Source organism: Cololabis saira, chromosome 20 (assembly GCF_033807715.1).
Source record: "Cololabis saira isolate AMF1-May2022 chromosome 20, fColSai1.1, whole genome shotgun sequence".
NCBI classification, from domain to species: domain Eukaryota; kingdom Metazoa; phylum Chordata; class Actinopteri; order Beloniformes; family Belonidae; genus Cololabis; species Cololabis saira.
In genome coordinates this window covers 29,147,266-29,173,305 of record NC_084606.1, presented here as the reverse complement: position 1 = coordinate 29,173,305, position 26,040 = coordinate 29,147,266, and the positions used below count along the sequence as shown (strand labels likewise).

Sequence of the window (26,040 nt, the reverse complement as noted above, 5' to 3'; positions counted from 1 at the left end):
ATGGTGCCCAAAGTTTAATCATGATATATTTGGGGTTTGCACAAGGTCTCTCCATGTGTTTAATGAGGAGAGTGCGCCGATATTAGAATGCCATCACTTCGATTCATCAAAGCGTACAGATGAAACGGGAAGAAGATGGAACAATCTTCAGCACGTGTGGTGTGAAAACAAACCGCGGGTTTTTCTGGCCATCACCAGGGAGGTTATCCACCACAGTCTATGGATCAAAAAAATATGTGGCCCCAGGACGATGCTCTGAGTCTCCCAATAAATGATCACAAACCAAGATCTCTGAGTCTTTGCAGCCTGCTTTCATAAAACATTTAAGCTGTTGTGTTGAAATATATTTGCAAACGGCACCAGTCGGGGCTTTGACACTTGCTGAAACTAAGTAAACGTACCCAACTCTAGAAAAGTCGCCAATTATCTCCAGACAGCTGCTTAAAGGTGACAGTGATCCTCAAATACCCTGGATGCTAATTAACGTTTTCATCCATGTGTCGGGTCTGAGAGATTTCTCCGGTATTAACATACAGCAGGTACAAATACTGGGGGATCCCCCGGACAGCCACAGGCTCCTCATTACCAGCTACACAGTCATTTCAAATGCAGAGGCCTGGCTCCCACAACACAGCCAGATGCTTTGTGCAAACTTTCTCAAATATCAGGAGGGATCAAAAATGTATCTAAGAACACTTTCACCATAATCTGATCTGAAAGATTCTTTAATCTCTGATTATTTCTGAGAGGTGGGGTCTTACTTACCGCAAGACTGTTGAAGTAGAATCCATAAAGGCTAAAATGACTTTGCTGTTATCTTAATTTACCATCATTTTTCTCCCAAGGTGTCCCTGTGATCTTAAAGAATAGATGCCATCAGCGTATTAGGCTTGACCGGCTTTCCTCCCCTCTCTAAACACAAACATCCTCGGACTGGCGGTCCTTCCTCCCTCGCCGAGAGCCTTGGATGAACTTTACAACAGATGGCGGCGCTTGAGAATCTTGGCGATTATTTGAAGATCACTCTTTCCAGCCTCGAGGGAATCCCAGGGACTGCGACTAATCAAGGCGTAACTGCTCTTTCCATAATTCAAAAGTCTTATTATAATTTGTCACATACATGATAGCCGGGCAATGCATCTTTGCCCGAGTGAAATATGTGTTTTATTAATGTGTCATTAATGAAAAATCGGAGCCGCTGGTTGCTGCTGCTGTGACGAGGGTGATCTCCGGGTGCTGATTAGTGATCAGTTCCTACACACAGCCGAACAATACCACAGATGAATAGCAACACATGATATATTGCACTCTAGCGGTTTTATTGAACGAAATCTGAGTCTGCTGTCAGAGGCGGGGTGTGTAAAACCTGGCCCGCCCTCGCTGCTTCCTAATGGATTCGGAGGGAAGGTTGCACAGATGTGGATGATCAAATTCATTTCAGTAATCATCTGTGAGTGTGAGCACTTCAATAAAAGCAGATTGCTGGTCTGGAGAATTCAGCTGTGTTCAGACAAGGCCAAAGGGGAAAGACATCAGCAATGATCTTAGATAAGAAACTGTCGCTGCCCATCAATTATCCTAGTGAGAGAGACTATTCACGAGCTGAAAACATTCAAGACAATCATAACCATCTCAAACAATTGCTTTCTGGAGGCCGGGTAGCTCAGTGGGTTAAGCAGGCGCATCATATACAGAGGCTACCGCCCTCGTGCAGGTTTGAATCCCCGCCTGTGACTCTTACCCAAGTGTCCTGTCTTGCCACTTTCAATGAAAGGCCTTTAGATCCATCAAACTATTTTCTTTGTGTCTAATAAGGTTGCACAAAATCAATAACATCAAGTTACAGCCGCTGAAAGTGGATCCAAAAGTTAAACAGAGAACAGCAACACCATCTGTGAAATAGGAATGGGCGATATTTTACCGTTCACGATATACCGTCCAAAAAATTCCTCACGATAAGAAATGATTTATGGTTCTGCGTTAAATCCACAACGTACAGGAAGGAAGGAAGGAAGGAAGGAAGGAAGGAAGGAAGGAAGAAAGAAAGGAAAGAAAGAGGAAGAAAAGAAGGAAGGAGAGAGCAGGAGGAAGGAAGGAAGGAAGGAAGGAAGGAAGGAAGGAAGGAAGGAAGGAAGGAAGGAAGGAAGGAAGGAAGGAAGGAAGGAAGGAAGGAAGGAAGGAAGGAAGGAAAGAAGGAAGGAGAGAGCAGGAGGAAGGAAGGAAGGAAGGAAGGAAGGAAGGAAGGAAGGAAGGAAGGAAGGAAGGAAGGAAGGAAGGAAGGAGAGAGCAGGAGGAAGGAAGGAAGGAAGGAAGGAAGGAAGGAAGGAAGGAAGGAAGGAAGGAAGGAAGGAAGGAAGGAAGGAAGGAAGGAAGGAAGGAAGGAAGGAAGGAAGGAAGGAAAGGGGAGAAGGGAGAAAACAAGGAAAGGAGGAAGGAAGGGAGAAAAGAGGAAGGGAAGAGGGAAGGAGAGAGCAGGAGGAAAGAAGGTAGGAAGGAAGGAAGGAAATGAGCCTGAAAGAAAGAAAGAAAGAAAGAAAGAAAGAAAGAAAGAAAGAAAGAAAGAAAGAAAGAAAGAAAGAAAGAAAGAAAGAAAGAAAGAAAGAAAGAAAGAAAGAAAGAAAGAAAGAAAGAAAGAAAGAATAAATTCCCGTTGATGACGATTTGTGTAACAAACATGGCGGATCTGAGAGCGAGATAGATTTATAGTTGAAAAGGTGGAGTTGAATTGGTATTTTTTAATCGTTATGGGGATAAATGCCGGAAATTATCGTGATACATTTTTTAGTCCATACCGCCCATCCCTACTGTGAAATATGTGATGTGTTGTCCATTTAATACCTAATAAGAGCCTAATTATTGTTAGTTTACTTTTGATCCTGATAGATAAGTGTTTAAAAAAATGTCCATGATACATCCAGTTTATCAACTTCAACAGGATCCGAATGAGAAGATTTTCAGTGTTGCACTGGCACGTTCATTTATGCAGAGGGAGTTTTTCTTTCATGACCGTTCAGCTACTCATAAACCCCAGAAATATAGAGAACCGACCCCCCATCAGCTCCTAACGGTCGGCTGCCGCTCCAGCAAGTCAGATACATGCCATTCATCCAGCAAAAGTGACGCTAATCCCCCTTAAAGACTCAGTAGTCAAATCGCAATTTGTGTCTTCCAAGCCTTCTCCCCAGCAGCAAGCTGCGAGCAGGACCCCAGTTCACTTGTTGGCTGTGAAGGAGAACGACAGGAAGAAGGAGGAAGAAGACAGAGACTCATCTCTCATTATCTCTTCTCCCCCTCTCAACTCGACTTGCCCCCGAGAGTCAGTTGTCAATCACGTCAGTGGGCACGCAGTGAGCAGGAGCCCACAAACCCACGACTCCCTCGTCACACCTGCCAGCACGCGGGAAGAAAACACCTATAGAGCCCAAAGTCACAGCCAGTTGCAATTAAAGCGCTGCACCGCTGTGAAGAAAGGAAACCGAGGCCACCTGAAGGTCAGGGGGAAAAAATAACCCAATTACCAGCTTGTCATATACTGATGGGAAGAGTAACTCCGAGAGGCAAAAGCAGTTCTGGCTCACCTCGCAGGAGGTGGCAGAAGGCAAAAAGAAGAAGCTGTAGGGTGATGTTGCACGAACACAAACTTTAAATTAGGCAAATTAAACTTTTATTAATGGTCGGAACCAACTAGACAACGAGCGAAAAGTACAAAACTAAGCGTCTGCACAGGGCCACAGCTCGGACCGTGTCGGTTCATGAACAAACATCTTCATACGAATGAAGATGTGAAGATTAAAAGTTGTAAAAAATAAAATAAAATCGTAAAACATTTACAAAAACATGGCTACAAAGACAGTTCAGTGGCAGTGTTGTGGCTAACTCTCCGATTATTATTTCAAAGGATTTGTTTTGCTTTTTTTTTGCAAAAAAAAAGTACAATCAGAGGAGATTTGAAGTATATTTCACAGTTTGAAGTCATAGGTTTCAGTAAACAGTTTTTTTGGGGGGGGGAAACTGTTCCTACACAGTAGTTTCATGTTTCCACAGGCTGTTCTTTTTACTGGCTGCATTGTCGCCGCTAATTAAAGGCACCGCTTGTCCGTTTTCTTTCAGTGAGCCACCATTCTGAGTGATGAGATTGAGCCCGTACGACTTATTCGGGCCTTCCAGTTCTGTGCCGCCAGGCGGCCGTACGAGGCTGCAGTCTTTTTCCAAACTGGAGCCTCCGGGAGCGACGGCCTGCTCCGCCTCTGCAGCCCCCGCCGTCCCCGCCGTCCCGTTCCCCGGGACGCCACCGCCGCCTTTATCGGAGTGGCGTGAGCGGCGAGGCAGGCTGGTGCTGTCGCTGCTGTCCTGCTGCACCTGGCTCTGGTGGCGCTCCCTGTAGGCCATGTACGCCGCCCGCCGGCTGTTGCGAGCCGCCATGTCGTAATGATGGTGCCGCCGGTGCGGGGCGCTCTGCACGCTGCCCTCCACGCTGGTGGGCACGTCGTAGGCGTACTCCCGCAGCACCGTCAGTCTGCTGGCCCTGTGCGCCCGCGCTCGGTTCTTGTGATGCCTGCCCGCGTGTCCGTTGATGTTGCTCAGCGGGCGGAACTGCACCTCCACCGGCGCCACGTGCATTTTGATCTCATTGTCGAGCGAATGTTCGGTCAGACTGTTGTCCAAGACGACGGTGCCCGTGGTGATGACCGGCGCTGACGCAGACTTGCACTGCGCCGCCTCTGCGTGCAGATTGGTCAGCTTGCTGCCGTGCGGGGAGTTGCGCATGCTCGGGGCGGTCTTATTGGTGTAGGAGGAGTCTGCGCTGCTGTGGCCGCACTTTATAGACTCCCCGTCCGCCTTGCTGTCGGAGCCGGCCGCCGACGTCATGGCCATGCCGGGCTGAGGCAGCAGGGCGTCCTCCTGGGCAGAGTACGCTCTCCTCCCGGAGCAGCAGGCCTGCGACCAGTAGCGCCTCATGTCCTGCCGGTTGACGCAGTGATGCGCCACCATGAAGGCCCCCAGGGCCAGCGCGGCCACCCCGAACAGGCAGGTGAAGGCCAGGTCGAAGGGGTGGTCCTGCGACACGGCCATGGCCCCGAACACCCAGAGAGCCGTGTAGAGCCCCAGGGCCCCCGCCGCGCCCATCAGCTGGGCGGCAAAGGTGTGCTCGTTCTCCAGGGCGGACAGGGGCACGGCGTGGGGGGACGACACTATGGAGGAGGAAGCCTCGTGTGGCTGGAGCTGCAGGGTGACGGGGTGGCAGTGGCCACCGGGGCCACCAGGACCACCGGGGCCACCGGGTCCGACCTCGCTGACGGCTGAAGGAAGGTGCTGCTGTTCTTCAGTCGACTCCTTCAGCTCGTAACGCCGTTCAGGGTGTCGGCGCAGCTGGAGGAGGATGCTGAGGAAGTACATGCAGTCCACGAAGATGATGAATCCAGCCGGGCCGTAAAAGGCCCCGATGCTCGGCTCCCATGCCATCCAGCAGCTGGAAGAAGAGGCACACAAGCGCTACTTAAAACCACATCATCTCTCAATATTCACAAACTTAATACAACTCAGAGAAACATTTGCATCTCATTTCTAAAGTTACTGTCCCATTACATTTAATACCAGAGTGAAATTCTCTTGCTTGAGCAGAATTAATTAAACTCCAAAGACTGCGAGACAGATACGGGTCCAAATTTCTCACTTAGTCAGCCACGCTACACAATCTAAACAGCTGCCACTGCAGGAAGACGGGCGGAGGAGCTCGCTGTAAACCGGCAGCGGTGGCTTGTTGCTTGGATGCACATTTTAATAGACTGCCATAAGCACAAGTTTGGGGGAATAAACTTTGCTCCCGTTCTAAAAAAGATATCCGTTATTTACTACTGGTTAAGCCTCATCGTGTCGTTGAGATCCGAATGTTGAATTATCTCCCTTGCTTGGATGTTTCCTTATTACGGTAAATACAATTGTACAGATAAAAATCACAAAGCTTTTCCTTCAAATAGTTTGATTGACAGCACACTCACTATGGCGCGTTTGTCTGGCTGCCGTAGTTTTTGATGTTGGCTGCTGCCGTGATCCCACAGACAATGATGGGTATCCCTCCGCCGATCAAGTAGAACCTTTCAGGGAAAACACAGACAGAGTTCAGCTCATCTCTCTCTCTTTGCATGTCAGTGGTGTTTTAGGTCTCTACACTGACATCATGTGGTAACTGTATTAATAAAGGACTACTTGAAATGACAGAAATGTAAATGTTGCATGGAGATCAACAAAAGCCACAGCTGATGCGACACTGTACATACATTACATTATGTCAGTCATTCAGTAAAATATAGATGATAATGATGATGATTAGTGAAATCGAACCTAAGCATGGGCCTCGGCGGGGGCGGTGGCTCGTCCAGTTCCTCGTAGCGCTTCGCCTTGCGTGTCATCTGTTTGTAAATGTTGCGCACGGTCACACCCACCCATAGAGCGGTGGCCAAAGTGGAGTAGTGCAGCAAAATGCCCACCTAGAACAGTTGTGTACAAAAATGCAATGCTCAAATCCAACTATGACATCATATTATTATAGCAATAAGCTTGCAAACAGAGGATGGGGTCAGAACATGTAGAGCGTGTTTTAATCAGCATGAATGTCAAGGAATTTTCTGGTCGGGGTGTCATCGGCTGATTCATGAGATTCAAAGCTGCCTTACGGCAAGCAGCTTTGCGCCAGAGGGATTAAATAAGCATTACGTTCTCTGTTTTTTTTTTGTCAAACTCTTGACAGATAGAGAGCAATGAAAAAATGAATATGTACCGTCTCAATACAAAACCTTGTGCGCCTTGCCTCGAGCAACGGAAACAACAGAAAAACTTTTTGTCCTACTTTGATGAGACCAGTCTTCCTCTTTTTTTTTTTCCTCCCCGCAAGCACAAATGAAGATCTGTTTCATTTATGGCAGTGGGCTGTAAAGTTTGAAGGCAGAGCGCACATAGGAAGTGTGTTTGAAGTGTGCAGGAGGCGCGGCGTGTACTCACAGCTTGGCAGACGCTTGCGTATCGCGTCTGATTGATGCCGCCAACGAAAACCCCGCAGGTGAGGGAGATGTGGAAGCAGAGGTTGACCAGCATGTGCCAAAACTTGCGGCTCACATGGACAGACCTGCAGTCACACGACAAATACAGTTCAAATGAAAATGAGGGCTGGTGTGACACCGGTGCACATGAATATGTGGCTTCATGACATTAAAATACTGATCAATCCTGGGAGATGCAAAAATTCAAAGAGTACAGAAATATTTTTAAGATACCGACACCAAAGATATGAATATGTCGATGAAATACAGTCCAACAGTAATAGAAAACTTAATTTGAAAAACATATGTTAATAGCATTTCTAGATGAGGAACTAAGGATGAGCAGCAAACCACATAGGACACATCTCACTCTTGTTACGCGATTCAAGTTATCTTTTAATCAAAAACTACTTTGCTTGTTTTTTACTTCCAGATTGCCTTTGGAGGACAAAATTAAAGATATGAGCAGAATAAGCTAAAAGTGCTGAGCTACTGAAGGAAAAACAGGACTCAAATAAAAAGGATGTTAACTCACAATATAAGAAAACCTGATTGGGAAAACACGAGTCTACGGTGCATTACAGGAATCAGTGGGGAAAGAAGGGAGAATAAAAGCAGGATCTATGAGAAACATTCATATTATTTGTTTACCTGTGATGATAGATATAGCTAATAATAATGGCGAGAAGGCAGAGGAGCAGTGTGATAGTTGTGGCGTAGATGACCGGGTGCAGAGGCTGGATGCTCGGAGAGAAATACTCCACACCGCTGAGGTCCTGCAACAGAGACGAGGAGATCAATCTCTCTAGTTTTGAACTTCACTGCCCTGATATAACCAGTTTCCTGTGTATCATAACGGCCACTAGGGGGCGACACACGTAAATTAAACAAAGCCAACTTGTATTATTGCTTTTAGAAAAAAAAGAAATCAAATAAGCTTTCCTTTCTCAAGCTGATTGAAGGGAAACTAACGTTTGATCTCCTGCTGAACAAACATCAAGGTCCAACCTACCATGAGGAGACCATAGTTGCCCAGAGAGTTGCACGATATGGTGGTGAAATTGTCGTGATGGTCCAGGATGCGGCAGCCCTCGGTCTTCCACCCCCCCTGACCTCCCGCCAGGCTGAAGTTCCAGCAGGCAGACACGGCGTCTGAGCCCCGTGCAAACCGCCGGAGGGTGACGTTAATGGGGGTCTTCAGCACGCGCAGGGACATGCCGTCTGATGGGAAGCAAAGCCATACATCATGATGTCGTCACATGTCTTTTCACACTCTCTGACACACAAACAAGCTGTGCAGCTCACCTATTTTGGCCATGATGACAGGGGTGGCCACACTCCTCCTCTTTCCTCCATCAGCCAGCTGGGAGGTGTTGCCAGTGGAGGGGAAGAACTTGCCGTTGCGGAAACCCAGGAGGTGCAGTTTGTAGATGGAGTCGTCTGCCTGCCCCGGGACCGCAGTCTGGGTGAAGAGAGACTGTGGAAGCTGCAGGGAGGCCTCAAACACAGTGCTCTGGAGGGAAACCGAAGTACAACCAATTGTTTTATTTACTAGGGCTGGGTATCGATTCAAATGTCAAGATTCGATTCCGATTCTTAATATTTAGAATCGATTATCATGATTCGATTCAATTTGATATTGATTTGGCTTAGTGTTATTTAAAATGTTTTTTGAGCAGTTGCCTGAATTATATGACTGTAAAATAACTAGTGAAATAATAATTTCACAATAATTATTGTGAAATAACTAAGAAATAAATAACTCAAACAGTTCATGCAGTAAACAAATCATTTTAGCTTAACTAATTTATTCTGTCACCACGCACACATGTTGCCATTAAGCACCTGGCATTTTTCAGAAGTGCCATGACAAACTGTGTGTCCAACTACTGGGATTAAAGTTCACCTGGCAAAAATGATGAAAAAAAAAAAAAAAGAAAAAAAAAATAGATCTTTAGACATAAGAATCGATTTTTAGGAATTAATATGAGAATCGATTTAGAATCGGAAAATCGATTTTTTCAACACATGCCTATTATTTACTCCTTTTTTTGTTCTGGTCATTTTAAAATGCTTCAAAATTGTATTTCCAAACAGAAATCCCCAATGAACCCCCCCAAAAGATCATTTGAGCTAACCTTGTAGAAGATGCTGGTGAAGGAGCTGGTCGTGTTACATTTGAAGGTGAGTTGGCGGTCTTGGCCCGGCGTGCGCTCGGGGCTCGGCCCTCTGGAACAACATGCAGTTCATGCCGTTCCAGTCGTTGGCCTTGATGGTGTGGGCCTCCAGCGCGATGTTGGGGGAGGTCTGGAGGACCAAAGATGGTCAAAATGAGTATACACACAAAAATCTGAAAGGCATCATGGTGCAACGCTGCTAATGAGGCCGACCAGAGAGAAGGCCTGAGCTGTAGCCAGGCGGTAGACGGCGATCTTCTGGAGGCAGGCGATGATGCGGGTGCAGGCCAGGGCTTCACGCTGGGCCATCCACAGAACTCTCTCGTCAGCGAGCATCAAGTTACTGGCCATGCTGACCATAACCTCACCCAGCTGGAAAACAAGAGAGGGGTTAATACGAGTGAGCACATCCAGACTAAACACATGAAACACCCCGACTCTGCCTACAGTCAGCACAGCACACGCCATGGTACTTGCATGGAAGTATAAGATACAAGAGACTTTTAGAAACACATTTATCTACAGCTGAAGATTGATGGGACACTCTTTCTCGTTCAACAAACAGGAACCCGCAAGCATGATCACATCACCCCCATTCTGGCCTCCTTTCACTGGTCCCTGTCTCTTTTAGAATTAATTTTAAAATACTATTGTTTGTTTTTAAGTCACTAAATGGGTTGGCACCAAAGTACATCTCAGACCTCCTACATGTTTACACTTCCTCGAGGTCTTTCAGGTTTCTACTCAGTCACGTCTTGTCGTTCCCGAAACCAGGCAAAAAACTAGGGGCGACCGTGCTTTTTCAGCAATAGCCCCTAAACTCTGGAACGACCTTCCTCCCCACATCAAAATTTCCCCCCTACACTCGAAATTTTTAAATCTCGTCTTAAAACGTATTTTTATTCTTTGGCTTTTAATCCAGCATGTGAGTTGTGTGGTCTCTGTCCTGTCTTTTATGTTTATGAATCACTGGTTGTTGTCTGTCTGGTGTGTTCTTATTTCGTGCTTTTATGTGCTCTTATCTATTTTACTTATCTACTTATCTTATTTACTTTATCTATTTTATTATGTCTTGCTTTACTCATTGTGCAGCACTTTGGTAACCTTGTTGTTTTTAAAATGTGCTATATAAATAAAGTGGATTGGATTGGATTGGAACAAACAACTCCTGGGAATCAGCTAGCTTGGTTTCCCAGTCGGTCAGGAGGAAACGGTACTTACATCTTTAAACTTCTCCACAAACTTGCCGAACTTCTCGATCATCTCAGCCACAAAGATAATGTCCATCTTGTCTGAGAAGTTGGCGGCGTCTATCGTGTAGAGCAGCAAGCGCCGTGCTTTGGTGACGACATTGCTCTCGTTTAGAGGCATCTAGTAGATAAAATAAAGACACAAGTCGGTTAGACGTACAGCCGCAGGTGGCTTCTCTTGCTCAAAAAGAGGAGCATAAATAAGAGTGTGGTGGAATGCAGGATGAAAGAGTTCCTGTTGCAGAAAGGAGAGATAAATACAATTGTAGACATGCCTGGTTGATGACGTAGAGAAATCGGGTGACGTCCTTCTGAAACTGGCAGTGGGAGTAGTCCTCCTCCGTCCACAGCCCCTCGCGGCTGCAGTACCGCCACGCCTGCTGCTCTTCGCCAGAGCTGCCCATGTAGGTGCCCGCACTCGACGGCAGTCTGTTGCAGGGGAGGTACGCCCTGATTCCTGCCAGAGTACGCGGCCATCTGGAAGGATTTAAATAAAATCGTGTGCAAATGACCCGTGCAAAGTCTTGATGTCCTGTTTACTTTGTGTAATATGAGCCATAATGTATGCATCAAAGTGCTGCACAAACCGTTAGATTCAACCACAAGGTGGTGCCGTTTGCACAACTATAAAACTTCATCAATTCAGCAAGAGTTCACCACAAAATGGTCTGAATTCAGCCACATTTTGTATCATATTACAACAATCATTGGACTCAAGCCTCCAATTTTGCATTTTTGGATGAATACATAAACCATCTGCACTCTACTACTACTACTTTAAAAATAAGATGTTACTTTAACGTTTCAACATGAAACGTAAAAGTCGAAATTTTTAAATCTCGTCTTAAAACGTATTTTTATTCTTTGGCGTTTAATCCAGCATGAGAGTTGTGTGGTCTCTGTTCTGTCTTTTATGTTTATGAATCACTGGTTGTTGTCTGTCTGGTGTGTTTTTATTTCGTGCTTTTATGTGCTCTTATCTATTTTACTCTGTTTTTAGTTTTTACTATTTTATTATGTCTTGCTTTACTCATTGTGCAGCACTTTGGTAACCTTGTTGTTTTTAAAATGTGCTATATAAATAAAGTGGATTGGATTGGATTGGATGAAATTGAGTTTTATAGAGACTTTGGGATTCTGAATAAGTCCATTATTAGTGGATGGGTTCTGTCAGGTGAAAACCTACCTGAACTCTCCCCTGTTGTTGGAGACGCGTTCAGGGGCACAATACTTGGCTGAACTCTGCAAGACCACGATTTGGACGGTCCTGGTGGTGTTGCCCCTGCTAGTCCACACCCGACACTCCCAATTCCCAGTAAAACCCGGCTGGATGTTGGAGATGGTCAATGCGCTGATGGAAAACACGGAAAAGGGAAAGTTAGGTTCACGACTCAAAAGAGCAGATCATAAAATCGGCGCACTGAGGTAAACTGAATCTGCATCGTCATACCTCGCAATCAGAGAGCAGTTCTGCACGATGCGCTTTTCGATGAAGATTCCTTGAGTGGCATCCGGCTTGACCATGCGGCCGTTCTGGTACCACAGCACCTGCATGTCGTCGGCCACCAGGGAAGCCTGACACTGGAAGGGCAGGCTGTCCCCTTGAAACACAACCTGACCCTGGGAGGGAGTCAGCTGGAACGAGGGCAGTTCAAGTGGAGCATCTGAGGAAATCAGGAGGCGGGTCACCAGATTAGATTTTCAGTCCAGTGGATTTGGGAAACTATTTCATTTCACTACTGACACACTTGGACAACCAACACAGCTAAAACTGAGTCTGGATTTCTGTTTGCTCTCGTGCAAATTGTCAATTCATGTCAAGCGACCGGCTCCTGTTAAATATGTGCCTCGTGTTTTATAATCTCTCCGTGAGATGACTGCCAAACTGATAAGACGTGAGCAAGTACAAACAAAGGCAGCTCTGGCTTGGGCAGCCCTCGTCTTATCTCCTGTGTTCTTGCACAAGCCCCCGTTCCTCAAATACAAGCCCATGGTGACATCAAAACAGTAGAATTAAAGGGACAGTGCACATTTTCACTGCTAAAATGATGAACAATCATACTGTATTTCAGGGTTCAGGGTGAAACCTTGGTGTTGTGTTGCGTCAGACACATGTTCCTTGTTGTGTAGCTCAAGTGTGAGTATGGGAGTGTGTCCCTACCACAGGTGAGGAGCTCTGGCCTGATGGAGGTTATGAGCTGACCCTGGAGAGACTGTGGGTACGAGCACTTAGTGTTCTTCACAGCAATGTTTCTCTCTTTGATCCAACGCAGCAGCCATGAAAGGTTGCAGTCACACAGCAGGTACGGTGTCTGAAAGTCTCTGAAAACACACGGGACAGATCAACAAATAGACACTTGACAGTAGGGATGAGCGGTATGGACTAAAAAAATGTATCACGATAATTTCTGGCATTTATCCCCATAACGATAAAAATGACGATATAAAAATACCAATTCAACTCCATCTTTGTAACTATAAATCTATCTCGCTCTCAGATCCGCCATGTTTGTTACACAAAAACATCATCAATGGGAATTTATCTACCTTTCTTTCTTTCTTTCTTTCTTTCTTTCTTTCTTTCTTTCTTTCTTTCTTTCTTTCTTTCTTTCTTTCTTTCTTTCTTTCTTTCTTTCTTTCTTTCCTTGTTTTCTCCCTTCCTTCTTTCTTTCTTTCTTTCTTTCCTTGTTTTCTCCCTTCCTTCCTTCTTTCTTTCTTTCTTTCTTTTCTCCCTTCCTTCCTTCTTTCCTTCTTTCCTTCTTTTCTCCCTTCCTTCCTTCTTTCCTTCTTTCCTTCTTTTCTCCCTTCCTTCCTTCTTTCCTTCTTTCCTTCTTTTCTCCCTTCCTTCCTTCTTTCCTTCTTTCCTTCTTTTCTCCCTTCCTTCCTTCTTTCCTTCTTTCCTTCTTTTCTCCCTTCCTTCCTTCTTTCCTTCTTTCCTTCTTTTCTCCCTTCCTTCCTTCTTTCCTTCCTTCCTTCTTTTCTCCCTTCCTTCCTTCTTTCCTTCCTTCCTTCTTTCCTTCTTTCCTTCCTTCTTTCCTTCTTTCCTTCTTTTCTCCCTTCCTTCCTTCTTTCCTTCTTTCCTTCTTTTCTTCCTTCTTTCCTTCTTTTCTCCCTTCCTTCCTTCTTTCCTTCTTTTCTCCCTTCTTTCCTTCTTTTCTTCCTTCCTTCCTTCTTTCCTTCTTTTCTCCCTTCCTTCCTTCTTTCCTTCTTTCCTTCTTTTCTCCCTTCCTTCCTTCTTTCCTTCTTTTCTCCCTTCTTTCCTTCTTTTCTCCCTTCCTTCTTTTCTCCCTTCTTTTCTCCCTTCCTTCTTTTCTCCCTTCCTTCCTTCTTTCCTTCTTTTCTCCCTTCCTTCCTTCTTTCCTTCTTTTCTCCCTTCCTTCCTTCTTTCCTTCTTTTCTCCCTTCCTTCCTTCTTTCCTTCCTTCCTTCCTTCCTTCCTTCCTTCCTTCCTTCCTTCCTTCCTTCCTTCCTTCCTTCCTTCCTTCCTTCCTTCCTTCCTTCCTTCCTTCCTTCCTTCCTTCCTTCCTTCCTTCCTTCCTTCCTTCCTTCCTTCCTTCCTTCCTTCCTTCCTTCCTTCCTTCCTTCCTTCCTTCCTTCCTTCCTTCCTTCCTTCCTTCCTTCCTTCCTTCCTTCCTTCCTTCCTTCCTTCCTTCCTTCCTTCCTTCCTTCCTTCCTTCCTTCCTTCCTTCCTTCCTTCCTTCCTTCCTTCCTTCCTTCCTTCCTTCCTTCCTTCCTTCCTTCCTTCCTTCCTTCCTTCCTTCCTTCCTTCCTTCCTTCCTTCCTTCCTTCCTTCCTTCCCGATTTAACACAGAACCAAAAATCAGCTTTACACAAAAACGTCATCAATGGGAATTTATCATTTTTACTGCAAGATGACAAATTCTTACCGTGGGGAATTTTTTTGACGGTTTATCGTGAACGGTAAAATATCGCCCATTCCTACTTGACAGATATTTTTATTTCTTTTTGCAGTTTTCAGTGACTAACACAATTTATGGTTACCTTACAATGCAATACTTACAGTGCCTTCAGAGACACCAGGCTGTCGAAGGTTCCTGGAGTCAATGATGAGAATATGTTTCCTGAAAGGTTTCTGTTGGGGGGAGAAATGATCCTTTTAATGAGTTTATTTCAAAGCGAGTATTTTACTACATTTGTGCCAATACAAAAGACTTACAGGCGGATCAGACTGGCGAGGCCCTTGAAGATCTCTGCGTTAAGACAGCCAATACTGTTGTTGGATAGGTCTCTGTAACAGAGAAAAAAGGTCAATCTTCTCAGGACTGGGGATGTTTGACAGCTAAATGAGCCACGGAAGTCATAGTATCGCAGTGATAAAAGGAATTAATGGAGAAATGTTGGTGGTGAAAACACAGTCGGTATAAAAGAAGGGGTAAAAAAAACGGCCAAGTTTAAGAGGCAGGTTGGGGCAGAGATCTCCGAAATCCAGCCGACAGGTTTACAACGTTCAAGATGATATTAGATAATGTCTGTGTGGGCCCACAGGGGATCCAGCACTTCAAAGGCAGAGCAACACTGTGAGAGGTGATTAATCACCCGTGATTAGAGTCAAATACATCAAAAGTGTGTTTTTCTACTTTGGATGTGACCTGACATGATGTCTCTGGCAAATATCAGACAGAAATATCCGACGCACCTGACGCCTTTCAGTGGGAAAAGGACGGTGATTCGGGAGATGAATGTAGAAGAGACAGATACTTCCACTGTCAATTACTGAGTGTGCTAACGTTTTAGAAGTGTCTCTGAAGATTAAATACCCACAGGAAGCTCTATGTGCATATTAACGTTCCAACAATAGTCATCGGTGCACGGATGACTAGCTGAAACCCGACAGTCGCATAAATAACGTATGGTAGTTTAACAGACTGTAGTCAGTGGATCAGTCGCCATAAATCAGAGAAGTCAAATCTTCTTTACACGCCGTCTCAAACCTGTTGTGTTCTACATAATCTAATGCTAAAAAAGTCAGCACATGTAGAACAAGGATGAGTGAGCGCAGGAAAAAATAAAAAAATAAAAAACAGCACCCCACACTTCTACTGGGTCATGACTGACGGTTATTTTTAGACAAACATTTTTGTGTGAGCACAGGTTGTTCTTTGGCAATAACCAGCAAAGTATGACTTCAAAGAGCAGCTTAAATGTTGCTCTCTTGGAATGAGTGAAGTTAAAAACATTAGAAATAAGAACATTTACATGGTTGACAAATTTTGGTTTGTCTTTAATCACCGCCTATCTTTGAAATATTGGAAAGCAAAGCGAGTCTGTCAGTAATATATAAATAGTCGTGTTAAAGTTTGTACCTCCACTTTTAATTAGTGCCTCAACCTTTTTATTTTTGTTTCTCATATTCATAGTTATTTCTAATTGCTTACGAGAGGCGTGTTAGGCAAATTAACCTCAGACAAAAAGCCAAATATTCCCTCTTTCACAGTAATCATTTATTTTACATAATTACTATTATTATTGCTAATAATAAGAATAAGAATAATAACCTCAGTTCACTGAGGGTTTAGGGCATCTGCTTGTGCTCAGCTCTGTGAATGCTCCGCCACAGCATTTCAGCTTGGCTGAGATCTGAACTCTGACAGGCCCAGTGCTCCTCATTTGTGACCCTTAGGGGCCATTGTCCTGCATGATTTATTTGTTTTCCTGCTCTGACACACCTAATTTAAATAAATGGGTCTTTAACAGACTTGTACAGATGACAAGCTGATAGCGAGCCATTTATCTGAATCATGCCTGTTAGAGCAGGAAAACATCTCAAACATGCAGGGAAACATGAAGTTTTGAAAAAACCTCCGCCAGGAAAAAGAAGCTTTCTCCTGACAACACTTTCAAACCAGCCGTACTTATTCAGTCTTCAAACTGTACTGTCGTGGACTTATAATTACAGACGTAGCAGGGTTTTCCACTCCTGGAAAAATTAGGTGCGTTTCCACTAGCAGGAATTCAGGGTATATCTGCCAGACAAGAACCTCTAACAGGGCGGACCGTCTCCCCTTCAGCCGGCGTGTCTCCATTACGCCGTAGCGCCACACAAGAACCTTTGACTGAAAAAAATTGCACGAAGTGGTGGTAATGAGCATTTATTTGCTGTTCGCAAATGGCCAACGGCATAAAACGTGGCAGACAACCGCATTCGATGGCGTTCAATGGGGTAACGCAGAATGAGAACAAGGCCCCACCCACATTGAGGTGGTACTGAACTCCAATGGAAAAAGACGGAGACCGAGCCGAATCGAGTTAAACTGTATGATGGAAAAGGGGCTATACACATATACGGAAGTGGTAGCGCTCGATATTAAAAGAAATCCAGCACCGGACCTCTATATTGGCGTAATACGCCCACAAGACCTGAACCAACTCATCAGTCCATCCATGGTTTTTTTCACGTAATCGCTAACTTATATAATTTATTTAAATTAAATTATAATTTATAATTTATATAACTATAACTTAATTATGTTTAAAGCTCATAAAAAAACTTTACCAATTAACATTCAGAAAAGATTTGAAAAAAGAAAAAGCAAGTATAACTTAAAAGGAACAGAGATTTTTATAAAACCAAGATGCAGGACAAAATTGATGGAACGTTGTGTTTCTGCGAAAGGAATCAATTTATGGAACAATCTGAACAAAGAAAACAAAGAATCCAAATCAAACATTACATTCAAAAGAACAATTAAAGCCTGTATGTTAAGGAAATATAACGAAAAATGTTGAGTTTGATTGACATACCCGTAGGCGGTGGTCATTTTATTTAATGTTATTCTAATTTGATTTTAGTTGTTTTTATTCACTTAGTTGTTTTTTTTTTTTTATTATTATTAATTTATGTTATTTGTGAAAGGGGCAGATCAGATAAGATTCTTCTTCTTTCTGCTCCCTTTTCATTCATAAGTTAGGAACATTTGTATTTGTGTTTGTATTAAATTTTGTTTTTTGAATGAAATAAAGAATAAAATGAAAATGAAATTAAATGAACTTCATCAAATGTCCTTGTAGCAAAATGTTTCTGATCCAAATGCTTCAATGATTTGTGGTCACATGATTCATGTTCACGTGAGAGTGCTTAACGCGATCTAAAAATCCCTACTACAGGGCTGTTTTTCACCCTGTAAAAGGTTCCTGAATGCAACTTTTACATGGATGTTCCTGGTAATGGAGACATGCACAAATGGCCCGGCCCCAAAATTATCTACTGTAACTCCCGCTAGAGGAAACGCCCCTATTGGCACAAAGTCATGAGTGTTACTTGAGAATACATTTTCTCATTGATTACATTAAACAGAAAGGGTTCTCACAGTCTTATCCAGATTATTGTGCAGCAACAATTGCTCCTTTAAGAGCCCTGTTTATGTTTTTTCCCTCTTGGCATTGTGTTAATACATACCTGAACGCCTAAGACCACCACAGAGCAAAAACTCCTGCTCATGCTGGGCCCTAGAGTTAATAATCAGCAGGATGGTTGAAGCGTACCCGCTTGAATCCTATGGAAGGGGGTCCTCAGTATTGCCGACATAACTTTTTTTCCCTCATTTTCTTGTATTTCTTGTAAACAACAACATAGGATTAAAGAGTAATAACTTTTCACATGACCGCATCTGCTGCAGAGGCCTCGACCATTTTCACTGGCATCCAGCTGGCACGACAAGACTGTTACAGGAATGACAGAACACAGAGCCAAGCACGTATCTGCAATTGTTGGCTATATCTAAAACCCGTGAGTGAGTGCCAGGGTCACAAAGAAAAACAATCATAATCATACTTACTCCCAAGGTCAATTTAGAGTCATATTTTAGCCAAATATGCATGTTTTTGGACTGTGAGAGGAAGCCTGAGTAGGCGGAGAAAGCCAGTACTAGTACAGGGAACAGTCACAGACTTCACACTCAAAAGCCCCGGTCTTGATAAAACAACAAGCCCACTATGCTGTCGAGACAACATTCCAAGGAACTAGTCCTGTTAATGATCAAATAATTGTCAGAAGAAAGAAGAAGACACCATTACCACGGCCCACCAGCCAAGTTAAATCCAGGGGTACTTATGGAATGTGATACCAACACTAAATGATGCCTGGAAAACAACTGGCAGGCATATTCCGACTTCCAAGCATTTATGTAATTATCGGTGTTGGTCCTTAAGATACCAGCTGGGGAATTCACTGTGTGAGGTTATTAGTTCCACTTGGAGGAGACGAAATAGCAGCCTTTTGCAAGTTTGCCAATTGGAGCGTGCATTGTGTGTCATGGGAAGGATATCGGAGTCGAGGTGAAGGGGTGCAGAGAGGGATGCAGATGGCTAAAGTCGCCTAATTTGGTAGACAGGATTTAAATACTCCAGTTACAGCCACAACAAAGGATTTAAGACACAATAATGGCCAATATTGTAAGTCACTCCTTTAGGAATCCTTATACCAAGAAACAAACAATTAAAAATGCACCGAAATGCACTTTTATGAATGCCTCAAGTCTCATCTATGGCTTTTAGTCACAGGCATGTCGCAAATTAACAAGCTGGAGGGAGTTTTAGAGTAGCACACCGGTTGCTGTGTATAATATGACGAGCAAAAGCAAAAATAGCCCAATGTGATTAGTTTCAAGTGGGGACTGTTCAGCTGTCGGAGGAATGCAGAGTAAAGGTAGCTGCAGACAGAACTGAGGGCCAAGTGTTTAAATACGTTCTGAAATCTCAAGCTGAAGATTGTGTGTGATTTGTGTGAAAATAAACAAGGGACACACTTATGCTGCCTCTTTATGGTGAAGGCAACTTTTTACCAGACAAATTAGTTTAAGACAAACTGGACCACTTGTATACCGTATTAGTCCTGTTCTGAGGCTGAAATTAGTGTCCAATTTTAAAGTATCAAACTATTATACGGTATTGAAAAGGACCTGTCTGCGGGTTTTTAACGTTAACATTACTCATCCTGTCAAATTCTAAACTGCATTAAAAAAAACATTATAAATATTCAGATTTATAAACCTTAAGAAAGCAAAAACTGCAAAAGTAACCATGGCGATGGTTAAGTTCTATCTTCAAAAGGTCATCTCCGTTTGGGCTCATAGCAACAGAAAATACTGCAATAATACTGGAGACAAGTGCACTGAAAGATGTGGCTTGACGAGTAGTTGTGACATTTCAGGCTGAGCTGATTTAGACTGTTAACAACTTGTTCATAGCCTCCTGGACGCGTTAGCCTCGCAAGATGTGTTAATCCAGGAATAGTTTATCATGCAACAAGAACCAACATTTGATGTGCCATATTATCAGGATCCAAACTTCTGCTGCTTTCAGTTTTAACCCGCTGTCACAACAAATGGTGTGACAGAAACAAAAAAAACAACAACTCTTAACTGGTCAATAATGATGGGGATATGGTGGACACAGATGGAGGGAAAGTGAAGACTGGCTAGAACTTTGGGATTCCATGCATACGTTTTCCAAGTTTTTACAACCTTTCAAACCCTGGCAAACCTTTAGTCATACAACCTGGTTAAATCCAGTTTCTCATTCCTGTCTTCCAATTAACTTCACTTACTTTTTCCAAAAACTTCTGGAAAAAGTAATATTGACGTGTAAGTAGTTATGCCAACGGGAGATGGATGTACTGCTCTGTGTTCATATCCCCAGTCATTCAAAGTTGTCCTTGGTTTTACTCTCTTTCTCATGCTTTCCCACTTTTACAGCCGAGTGAATGACACCTACCCTCTCAAACCAACGGAGAGGTGGTGGGGCTCATTAAACTTTGTTAATACGGAGCAAATCCAAACTGTTCAAGTATTACCGTGTGATGTTTTATACTTCTGTGCTGAGAAAAGAAATATGCACTAATATACAGTATGCTGAGGAGGAGGAGGAGAAATCTAGATCAGGCCCGGGCCAAGGAGCTGACAGTCCTGCTGTCGTGCTCTTATTGCTCTTCCACAGCAGCCAAGCTCAAGTTTATGTTGGCAGCGGCTCCGTGCCGTGGGATGATTCCAACTCCTGCTGCGTTCCTGCTCTCCCCTCATACCAATGTACACACTCGCAACGGAAACGCGCGGCTCTGCACTTCCTGCTGACCTCCCTTACAGACACACACCAAGTAGCCCGGGAGAATTGCAGCTCTGTGTATTCCACGTCGAAATTATCTCCACCTGAGATTCCCAGACATCACACACACTTGTGCACATACAAGCCCCTGCATTTCTTCCTCCAGTGTGTGAAAGTCTATAGGACATCATGCTGTCTCCGGTGGTCTGTGGCACAGGGCCAGAAAAAACAAAGCAGAAATAGACTGCTGCTTGACCATCCTCATATGGACTTCGGATCCACTCCAAAACAAAAAACTTGCACACAAATAAATTCCAGAGATGAAATGAAAGCTGCTCGCCACAAAATATATGCAATAAGCAAATCGACCTTTGTCATACATTTGTGAGTATTGCTTTGGAAAAGATTGAGGGAAAAAATATAGATGTCCTGTTTTCCAGAACAAGTTTTTAGCCTTGGTTCTGGTGGTTTGAGGCAGTAATACGAGTAAATTAGTACCAAAGCAGAGGACGGAAAAAAAAGATATACTTTTTTTGTGATACTTAGAAAGCTCCCTGGACTTGATAACAGTGGAACAGTGGAAACACCGTCGCTGGTTCTGACTACCTCCAATTCCTGACTTGATTATCTGATATACTTATTCTTGAAAGAACATGAGTTCCGTAAGTTTCTAACACCGGAAGAGCACTTCAATAGAGCATTTTAAACTGTCTAACGGAATAAACTGGAAAAAGGTGCATTACAACTTTATCATATGGATAAATAGAAAAAGGTACTCACAATCTTTTCAGTGCTGGCAAGCCCAGAAATGCCCCGGGATCAATACGACTGATCATGTTACTCCGCAGGTCCCTGGAGGGAAGGGGAAAAAAAAGATTTTAGGTTAGGGATACTTCAAATGACCACCATGACTGCAAAATATTTGCGACAGTAGTGTGAAAAAGAATGTCCACACACCACTTAGAAGAAAAAAAGATTTTATTATCATCAGGGGGAAAAAACAACCTTACTCTTATTACACATTAAAACTAAATGCAGCATTAAATGAACAACAATACATAAGTTAGACTTTTTTCTTATTTTTCTGGACTAAATATCAATTCCTGCCTGCAATACCTGTCAAATACACATCTTTACATAAATTCTGTCAAATCAGGAACTCATGTTGACCATTTGCAGTGACTTTTTTTAACTCACTTTTTGACTAACTGCATCACACAAATTTTGGATGTGCACAAAAATATAATCATAATAATGATAATAATGATAATGATAATAATAATAATAATAATAATAATAATAATAATAATAATAATAATAATAATAATAATTAAATAAATAAAAAATCCTGCAGCACTGCTTGTAAATGTCCTGGCTGGTTGGCAACTCTGGCCTGGTACTGGGTTGAACTGATTTTACCACCTTCTGCAGTGCTGCGTTCGAGGACGGTACAGTTCCCATACCAGGCCGTGATGTTCCCAGCCAGGATACCCTTGATAGTGCATCTATAAGAGTTAACGGGTAACCTGGTGTCCATGCCAAACCTTCTAAGTCACTGCAGGAAGAAGAGACGTTTTCTCCCGGACCTGATAACGTCAGTATGGTTTGACCAGCTGAGATCCTCACTGATATTTATCCCCAGGAACCTAAAGTAGTTGACTCTCTTTATGTGAAGGGCAGCCCGTCCTCATCTCTGTGGCCTTGACGGTCAGTTCTTTGGTCTTGCCCACGCTGAGCACAAGCTTGTTGGCTTTGTTCCATGAAGTGAGTGCTGCATTGTTGTCGGTGATGAAGCTGATGATGGTGGTGTCGTCTGCAAACTTGATGGTGATGACGGAGCTGTGCATGGAGGTACAGTCATAAGTGTGCAGAGAGAAAAGGAGGGGGCTGGGGACACAGCCCTGGGGGGCCCCGTGTTTAGAGTCAGTGTGGAGGAAGTGATACTAATTGCTCAGGAGTCATGTACTGGGTCTATACAAATAAAATTGAATTGAATACTACCAATTTGCACAGCCTGTTTGAGAAGAAGTTCAGATCCATCTGCAGTGATGGATGGATGTTCCAGTCCTTGAGCTTAGTAACAAGTGTGGACAGTCAAACGCAGTAAAAAGCTTTCAAACAGCATTCGCTCTGTCCCTCTGGTCCAGTTGAGAGGCCAGTGTGGAGTGCGAATGCCACAGCATCATCTGGAGCAGGTCATGTGTAGCTGCCAGAGATGATGTGATGTGAGCTTTGTCGAGCCTTTCAAAGCACTTCATAATGGTGGAGGCGAGTGCAATGGGGCGATAGTAATTTAAACACCTCACACTCTGTTTCTTTTTGTTTTCCTCAGATATGCAGGAACTACAGACTGAAAATATCTGTGACGACGTTTGCCAACACATTGGCACATGATTTGAGAGTTTTACCAAGAATATTGTCCGGACCGGGAACTTTCTGAGCATTCACCTTTTTTTAGGGTGTTGCACAAATCTGTCTGGGTCGGCTGGAAGAGACGGTCATCCTGGTCCAGAGGCATTACTGGCTTGGTGTTGTCTCTCAAAAACGTGCATAGAACAAGTTCAGCTCCTCGCCCACAGAGGCAGACACTTCCCCAACGCTTACGTTTTACCCTTATAATTCGTGTTGGCTCTGAGCCCTTCCACATGTCCTTGGTGTTAGATCCTCCATAACAAGACTCAATCTTGTCCTTATATTGACTTTTATCATTTTTGATCATTTTCCTCAGCTCAGCTCTCAGCATTCCTCAGCATACTGTGCTGGATATCTAGGATAAATCTCTGAGAGAGGCCACATGAAGTTGGAATCAAAGAGAGCGCACACGTGAGGAGGAAAAACTCTCAAACATAAATAAATAAACTTTTTATTTACTTTTCTTTTGTTTTTGGGGGTTTTTTTGCTTTAGTTTTTTTTTCTTTTCTTTTTTTTTCTCCCCCTTTTTATTCATCTATTTTTTAATTCATACTGTTTAGCTTAAATACTTAAATATTACTTATATATAAGAATATAATAATTTTCGTGTATTTGTCATTGTTTTGTGTGGATTTTTTGTTCTGTTCTTAATCCAAAAAAAAAAAAAGAAAGGAGGTAGACCGTATATCTTTTTTTTTTGTTTTTTCCTGTTCAACTGTGCCTTACCCCCTAATAAAAATATCAAAACAAAAACATAAATAAATAAAAAAGGTGGAAGAAAAAGAATACAACAAACAAATTGCACGTTGTAGATACGGCGTGAAGAGGAGCTGCCAGTTCTTTTAAAAATAAAAATATTTTTATAATATTGCAACCTTAATGACAGGAGAGAGACGTATCTGTTTAATGTCGACATGACAGCTGTAACTGCTTCATAAAGACCAGACAGGCAGAACTGGGGTGGGGTTACAGAGTCTGGTGAATAATCTTGTAGTGTGTGACCCCCTGTAACTGATCAGTTGTCCATTGTGTACCCACTACAACCCAAACAGCTGTTCATCAAAGCATCACATCATCTCATCTGTCTCATGCGATGATCCAATGACGGTGAAGGATAATGAATTTGGCTTTACTCAACTCCACTCTGGTGATTTAACTGACATTTCATTGCAAATAGAATGTCTGGCTTGCGAAATATCAGCAAGTGTGGGTTCGGTATTGTGCAGACCAATCTTTGAACGTGCTAGTTACACTATTCAGGACATACCCATAATAATACGTTTCAGGAAAGTGTGTCTTGCACTTTTTCCTCCCAACAACAGCCGGCCAGACCTCCTTCAAACTCCACCACCACCACATAACTGCTGCCACAACTTGACCCTCAAAGGGGTATTTTGCTCTCACAACCCCTCCTCCCCTCCCTTGTGAGAGGTTCAAAGGATTGTGGTCACAGAATTCCTGCGGTGCTCACCTGCGCTGGCAGTGCCGAGTCACTCATTACACTGGAGGTTCACGAGGCTCTCTGCTCGCCACCTGAACCCGCACAAAAGGACCTCGGGGTAATTCTGCGCCTTTGAAGTTGAGGAACTGTCATCTAAAAGTGGGTTTGTGGCAACAGATGAGTCCCAGCCCTTTTACTTGTTCAAAGTTTTGATGTGAGCAAGCAGAGCTGGTATCACTGTGAGGTAGTGTTGAAAGACAAATGAGAAGCCAGAACAAAGTAAGCCCAAATATTAATTCTCATTTCTAGGGAGAGCCAGATGTGAAGAGTAGTGCATATGCTCTGGAGACCTGTTAAGTCCAGCAATTACCCAAGCAAGTAAACTGCTTAGAGTTGAAGTGGTTATAGTTGTAGGACACAAATTCAATCTGCTAACCTCTCCTGTGGCCGAGTGCAAAAAGAGGTAATTTTTCTGAGACAAAAAGGTCAAATTTTTACGACACACTAGGGCTGGGCGATATAGCGAGATTTTAATATATATCGATATATTTTCAAACGCGATATGGTTATGATTTTTTTTTTTTTTTTTTTTTTTACGATTTTGATATAGCTTATTTTGTGACAAATTGACTTGAATGTTTTATTTGAGATTTGCACAAATGTTTTGTTATTTGCACAACTGTCAACCTCAGTGGAAAAGTCTGCCTGTTACTGTCTACATTGTATTAATTGCACAGTGTATTTTAATTTAATTGTTATGCAGGAAAGGGATATTTGTTTTATTTTATTCAAGAAGCATTTTTATTCTATATATGCTGGCAGTTTATTTTTATTTCATTTGTTTTATACATTTTGATATTGTGCAGACCTCTGTTAATAAAGGTACCTGTGTGACATTTGGCACGAGGCTTTGACTTAAAACTGACGGTTTTTTTAAGGGTTTGCCTCAGAAAAAAATGAAGCTAACAGAGATGCTATGCTATAATGCTTTGGGGGAAACCCCAATTAAGGCACAGAAAAAATATCGAGATATATATCGAGTATCGCCATTCAGCTAGAAAATATCGAGATATGACTTTTGGTCCATATCGCCCAGCCCTACAACACACACAAAAAAAAAGAACAATGTTCGTGTTTAAATTTCAGCGTCAGGTTCATTAGGCTTCAAAAATGAGAAGGAAACCGTTACTGGATAATATCGTCAGGATGCTTATGACTTATAATGCTTATAAGATGCTTATAATAAGTTGCATTCCAGTGCCTGAATCACAGCTTCTAATGACCAATAAGAAAACTGCAACTCTGACACACTTGCAGATGGAGAGTCTAAAGACTCATCAATCTGCACCACAGATTTCAGAGAGCAGACCACACATGACCTGGAACCTTTTATACTCACACAGACCAGGTTTTCCTGACATACTTGCACTGAAACAGCTGGCAGAGTATGCCTTGTTATTTTCCAGAACTATTCTTGAACTGGGCCCAAACAGAGAGATGGTTTTGCAACTGCAGCAGTTTTAAAAGGTCAAATGTGTTGTTCTGGCCAAAAATTGAAAACATGTTATGGTAACCAGGCCGTTCGACTAGATTTGGCAATAAGGTTGCATTTTGGGGTCTGGTTTCAATACTGACCAATATATTGCATGTTGCTTTGTTTGAACA

The 26,040-nt window shown here is 43.1% G+C and overlaps 1 protein-coding gene across 1 annotated transcript in view; it reads right to left on the bottom strand.

The window, feature by feature from the left end:
• Positions 1–3,647: 3,647 nt before the first annotated feature.
• Positions 3,648–26,040, bottom strand: part of adgra3 (adhesion G protein-coupled receptor A3) — a 39,336-nt gene continuing 16,943 nt past the window's right edge. Inside the window, 18 exon segments of the mRNA XM_061709780.1 lie at positions 3,648–5,470; positions 6,000–6,095; positions 6,343–6,488; positions 7,000–7,123; positions 7,689–7,813; positions 8,050–8,258; positions 8,343–8,550; positions 9,176–9,259; positions 9,261–9,344; positions 9,428–9,586; positions 10,436–10,585; positions 10,740–10,941; positions 11,651–11,815; positions 11,915–12,128; positions 12,626–12,786; positions 14,485–14,556; positions 14,641–14,712; positions 21,303–21,374. Of these exon segments, the coding sequence (XP_061565764.1) occupies positions 4,018–5,470; positions 6,000–6,095; positions 6,343–6,488; positions 7,000–7,123; positions 7,689–7,813; positions 8,050–8,258; positions 8,343–8,550; positions 9,176–9,259; positions 9,261–9,344; positions 9,428–9,586; positions 10,436–10,585; positions 10,740–10,941; positions 11,651–11,815; positions 11,915–12,128; positions 12,626–12,786; positions 14,485–14,556; positions 14,641–14,712; positions 21,303–21,374 (3,796 nt within the window). The 3' untranslated portion in view covers positions 3,648–4,017.